Source organism: Borostomias antarcticus (genome assembly GCF_949987555.1).
Source record: "Borostomias antarcticus genome assembly, chromosome: 20".
NCBI lineage: Eukaryota > Metazoa > Chordata > Actinopteri > Stomiiformes > Stomiidae > Borostomias > Borostomias antarcticus.
Window position 1 is genome coordinate 7,439,116 of NC_140253.1, and position 5,923 is coordinate 7,445,038.

Sequence of the window (5,923 nt, forward strand, 5' to 3'; positions counted from 1 at the left end):
AACAAATGACGGCTACTCTGGTATAACATAATATATCATACAGAGATAATTATCCAAAGTCTAAATTGTTAGGGAAAGGATTGAGGGAATGAAAATCCCAATTGATGCTACTGTGTTTATAGAACAGCCAAAGAGTTATGAATTTACCCGACTTTTAAAGTCCGCCTTTTTGGGGAAGTCCCAAGGAAATCCCCTTCAATAGGGTATTATACATCAGTTGACCTCTTCGTTAGTTACGCTTTTCCCATGAACGTTAAACTCTGTCGAAGCAAGCCGAACTGGATCAAATAATGGAATACTGAACTATAACCTGTCCTGCCATCTCGTCCAGAAAACCCTTCACCCTCGGACATTATCGCTTGCAATGGATAGCGTAAATGTGAAAAACGATTCGTTAAAAGCCAAAATCCGGAGCTGTAACACATTGAACACTTTCTACCACGAAACGCGACAGGAGATCGACACTTTGAGTAAGCAGATCTACAAGAAGGACAATTTAATTGCAGATCTCAGAGCGAGATTGGGAAAATATGAGAGGATCAGTATATATGTCGAGGGAAACGACCCGGTTATGATTGGGCCATCCAAGTCCTTGCTTGAAAGTTTATGCAAAGAAATCTGCAAACTGAAACAACAATGGAACGAGGCAGAGCAGAACGCCTCTCGAGAAGCAGAATTGAGTCAACAAGTAAGTTTTTATTTAAGGCCTAATTTAGGCTAAGTGTCAGAATTGTAAATAAAAATATTAAATTCGTGCATGGCACTCAAAAAAATCTGTATGTACAATGTAACTCAATGTATTAATTTAGTCAATGATAGCTTTATCGTTTATCCAGGGAGTTTATTCCAAAACCTGCTGTTAAATACAGTAAAGCTAGCCCTTTTCAGGACTGAAAAGGGCTACAGTAAAGCATTCAATTAAATTCAGGCTAGAGATCATTTCATTATAGCAGTGAAATCGTAGCCAGAATACACATAGATGGGTGATGATAGCATCCAGACCACTGAGCTAGGCAGAGTGAGGCTTTAAGCTTGAAATATAATGAAATGTAAAGTGAACTAGAATGGTGATATTTCACATGGGGAATTTCAAATGCTTGTGTCAGAGACAAATGGCATGATTCATGACTTATGTCATGCTCATAGTCATAAATGTGTCACAAACTAAACTGGGCTCTGAGTATCTAAGTGCAGTAAGGTATTTCACATGTAACTTGCATAATGACCCCCCCCTACCCCCTTTTTTGTGTGAAATTGAACCATTTGATAAAATGTTGATGCCTCTAAACCACCACACCAGTACAGTGGGCGTTGTTACAGCAGTAACAGCTAACCTTACTTTTTCCATCTCAGAGTAACTGCGTGGGCGCAGGTGGCAGTGTTGCTATTCTGCTCTTTAAGACAGTCGCTTTGCAAATGCTCTGTTTTGGCAACAACCACGCACACATTGCTTTTTTGAAACCCTGTGTGTGAATTCCCACAGATGATCGCAGCAAACTTAGTAGAAAATGCTGCAGCACAGAAGCCAATGTAGGCCAACAAGATGACAACAATCTCAAATTCGCCACGGCCCCTCAAACGACTCTCTCTTTCTGCAGGAGATCCAGAGGTTGAAACAGCAGCTGAGCCAGACCGAGAGGGAGCTGGAGAGTGTCACCCGACAGCCGGACCACGAGAAGGACCAGGAGATCCACAGGCTCCGGTCGGCGTTGGAGGAGAAGGACCGCGTGCAGGCCACCAGGGCGGTGCTGTGTAACTCTCTGGCCGAGGAGGCGGACCAGCTGCGGGCGCAGCTCGGCGCCACGGTCCGGGTGTGCCAGGAGCTGCTGGGCAGGCTGGAGAGAGAGAACAAGGGAGGCGTGGTGGAGGAGGAACAGAAGCAGCAGAGGGCAAAAGAGGTGTGTTATAACGCTGTGACGGCAGAGTCCGTCTCAAGGGATGTTTCAGGACATCACACGGGGACTTGTCCAAGATGTGTACTGATATAGTAGTAACTTTGCTCTGTTGCAGCCTTTGCTATGAAAAGGATTAAAGTTAATGTAGGTAGCCTATGCTCTCTCTGTTTACTGTAAATACATTTGGTAGCCTAAGCAGGAACCAAACCAAACCCCAAAAATCCAAAACCAAGATTGGAAGGCTCTTCTAGCCCTGGAAATGTCCCTTCTTTCCACCCTCTGCTTATCAGCCGAGTTGTCAGATTACTGTCTATTAGAGTCCTCCTGGAAGATGGAGTTTTAATTTTGAGTTCTTATTCCCTTTTCCCATCAGAGGACCGGCTCCTCGGACGCGCTGGTCAGCGAACTGCGGGAGGAGAACCGCCAGCTGAAGCAGAGAGTGGCCTATGTAAGCAGAAACACCCTGCGTTTGAACTCTGACCCCTGTTTACGCGCAATGAATGAACCTTTACACGCTGCGCTGCCAGGATGATACCCTGGCATTGTTTTCATTGATAACATGAATTGACCAGGAAAATCGATGGCCCCCACCAGTTATTTTTCAGACATTCTTTTTGATTTGGGTGTCCTAACATATGTTAGCATGACAGTAGAAGGCAGACAGACACACACACACACACACACACACACAGAAAGAGCAGAATCTGACGCAATGCAAATAACTAAACAATCACTCGCTTCCTCTTTCTCCTAGGTTGAAGCTCTCAATGCCAAATGGCAGAAGTATGACTCGAGCAGGGAAGAGTACGTGAGGGGATTGTGTCAGAGGCTGAAGGAGTCAAGTGACCTGGCTCCTTCCAGCCCTAGTGCAGGTGTAGGGCCTAAGCCTCGGCAAGGGCCTGCAGATAGATTAGGCTTGGCGCCCGGTTTGGCCTCACCCAGGAGCGGGTTGCTCCAGCAGGAGATCACCAGGCTCAACGGCCTACTGGAGGAGAAGATGACAGACTGCGGGAGGCTGGGAAGAGAACTGGAGGAGACAAGGAGACGAGACCAGGAACGTATTCAAACGCTGGAGCAACAGGTCAGTTTCATATCATATCAAGACGTCTCCATCTCATCCCCCTTTCTGCCTCTCTCTCTCTCTCTTCCTCTCCTCCTTCTTTTCACCACAGTCAGTCTGCCATGCCTGTCTTGACCAAACCCTTCCTGTCCATGAAGTTGAACTTGCTCTCTCTCTCTCTTTATCTCTCTCTCTTTCTCTCTCTCTCTCTCTCTCAGGTTCTTATCTATACAGAGGACTTCAAGTCGGAGCGCGCAGACAGGGAGAGAGCGCAGGGCAGGATCCAGGATCTGAGGGAGGAGCTGTCCCGTCTACAGCAACAGCTGCACACACAGGTGAGGCCTCGTCCCACCTGTGACCAGATCTCACGGTGCCTGGATAGGTGTTAAACATATCAGCTAAGCCTGGCATATGATATAGCGGTCTGATAACTGGCCCGATTGCTCGGTAAATAGCGTAGCATACATGCCACCATGCTTGACCCCGAGATATTGGATGTGAATGAGAAAGACGTGGAAAATGTATGTGAAAGGGCAACAGTTATTTGCAGTCTAATCGTGGTTCCATTCTTTTACAGGGCGGCGGTCAAGAAGTGGCGCCCAAGTGCCGGGTGCACATCAGACACAGGGTCTCACCTCGGCGACACACGGACGCAGTCGAACCGTTGCTGAGGACCGGCGCCGACCCGCCCGTCGCTAAGCGCCAGAGCAACCAACCGGCTGCGGCGGCGTTGTTGGCCCCCGCCTGGACTCAGAGCCAGGGCCTGTCAGAACTACAATGCCCACGATGCCTCACTACGTTTGACGACGCGCAGGCAACAGAGTACCTAAACCACTGTGAGGAGTGTGCCAGGCTATAAGAGGTACAAGACAATGATCACTTCCTCCTGAACAATTACTGCTTCCTGACTGACAATGACTGAGCACTGAAGAAAAGCACTACACACCGCAGCCCAGTTTGGTATTGGGAGCTGATTTGTTTTGGACTTTAATGCACAGTCAAATGAATTTGGAATCAAAACTGACTGTGGGATTATTTGGATTTTAACTGCTTGGATAGCATGGGAAGGCTTTGGCCAAGCTGTACGAATGTCTGTCTATGGTAGATGTGAATTAGCAAGTAATACTGCATGGGTGTGTTTTGCGTGTGGGAAAGTTGATGGCGGTTTGGGTGGACAGGATGGATAGGCGATTTGGATGTCAATGCAATTTTTGAATGTCATATACCTCAATTCAATATTCTCTCCATCAAATTATAAACATGTTGCACTTTCCTAACATGTTTGCCAAAGTTAATCCTTTTAATGCACAGATTTTCAATTTATTAATTTGAAATATGTAAGCTTCTGGTCAAAGACTTAATTCTTAATATGGTGCTATTGTTTTGACATATTTTACACTTTTTGTGTCTCTGTAAATTATCTATTCTCAGTTGTACCTATAGATTATTAACTATTTGTTAGGCTGTATGCCACAGAAAATATATCACAGTATTATATATCTAATATATTTATTCCCTCCCTGTGAGTCATTTCAGAAATATTAGAGTGAAGCAACTGAAATGTACACCCCCAGCATATATTATTTTGGGTTGTTCTTAATCATGGCAACCAAGACAGGATGTTTCCTACTTCCTGTTGAGACAGCCCATGGGGGTCACCAAGGCTCAGAACACAAAAGGATGGATTTTTTTCAGATTTGAATGAACAATGAACTGACAAATGCCTTTTTATTTTTAGTCTCTTCTCTAAGAAATATCACGATGTCACAAGTTGTTACTCTAAAGCATATTTTTGTAATAAAAGCATATTGGTTTGCCTAGATCACATGGTGTCACAGTGTTTTGTGAAACAAGATTGCATCTTGGCCTGAGGGAGGCTGTTTTGGGTTTTAGTAGAAAGGAGGTAACTGCCGGTCACATACTGGTTTGGCGTGGAGAGAAGGACGTTGTGTAATAGCTGAATGACGAGGTCAGCGGTAGAAACCCACTTGAAACCCAGGTACCTTAAGTGTGTGTGTGTGTGTGCTTGTGTATTCCAGTGGCAGAGAGAGACCACGCGCCTCTGACCGTAGACAAACCATTGAGGCTCAGCGTGTGTGTGTGTGTGTGTGTGCGCGCGCGCGTGCGTGTGCATGGTGGAAACCCCCTTCCCAGAGTAGCCTGAATGGGCATGCTGTACTGTGACTGCCACATTCCCAGCTGTCCTGTGTGGCTGAAGTGAACACTGCCAAGGAGACTAAAAAGACCAGCAGCCACTCTCTAGCTCTGGTTACATTCTGCCTCCCAACAGCTGGTTTGGGATCGGCTGTCTCTTGTCAGTGTCCTCAACTGAATCATTTTGAGCGAAAGAGCACAACAGATCCAGGACCAGTTGTTGTGGTTTTAGTTGTTGTACCGCAGGGAGCTGGACATCCCCTGTTAAAAATGAAGTAGGCGGTTATTTAAAGGGGGAGTACGAAGCACTAAAGGTCTTTGTGTTTGTTTGTGTTTGTGTGTGTGTGTTTGGGTGTGTGCGTATGCACATTTCCGTCACTCATTGCTTTCTGACAGGCATGTGCACGTATGTAATGTGGGCTACATAGGCCCCCAGTGTTTCTGCAACAATAGAAACAATAGAATCCTTCTGGTTTTCAACTGTTTGCTTTGATTGTTCTCTCCTCTCAAAAGGGAATTTCTAAACCAGAGATTCCAAACATGTGTTTTTTTTACCCCGTACTCTGTCTTGACTAAAGGAACCATGGAGAGCAGGCCAACTGATTTGCAGAGTACCGTATGGTCTTGGAATGCTACTCTTGCCTCGTACCTTGGATGGGATCCACTTACAGGAAATGAGCGCCTTTTTACAAGAAAATACCTCTGCGTCTTAAACTGTGTCATGGGACTGGTAGGTGAAAGAGAAACCTTCAGAGGTGTAAAAGTCCTTAGATCAGCCATGTCACAGTTTCAGGATGACATGGGGACTGCGTGC

At 45.9% G+C, this 5,923-nt stretch overlaps 1 protein-coding gene across 1 annotated transcript; it reads left to right on the top strand.

The window, feature by feature from the left end:
* The first annotated feature begins 490 nt into the window (after positions 1-490).
* Positions 491-4,520, top strand: tnip2 (TNFAIP3 interacting protein 2). Its single transcript, XM_084454381.1, has 6 exons — positions 491-688; positions 1,599-1,898; positions 2,269-2,343; positions 2,650-2,976; positions 3,174-3,290; positions 3,533-4,520. The coding sequence occupies exons 1-6, from the start codon at positions 572-574 to the stop codon at positions 3,812-3,814; spliced, it is 1,218 nt and encodes a 405-aa protein (XP_084310507.1). The 5' UTR covers positions 491-571; the 3' UTR covers positions 3,815-4,520.
* Positions 4,521-5,923: the final 1,403 nt, after the last annotated feature.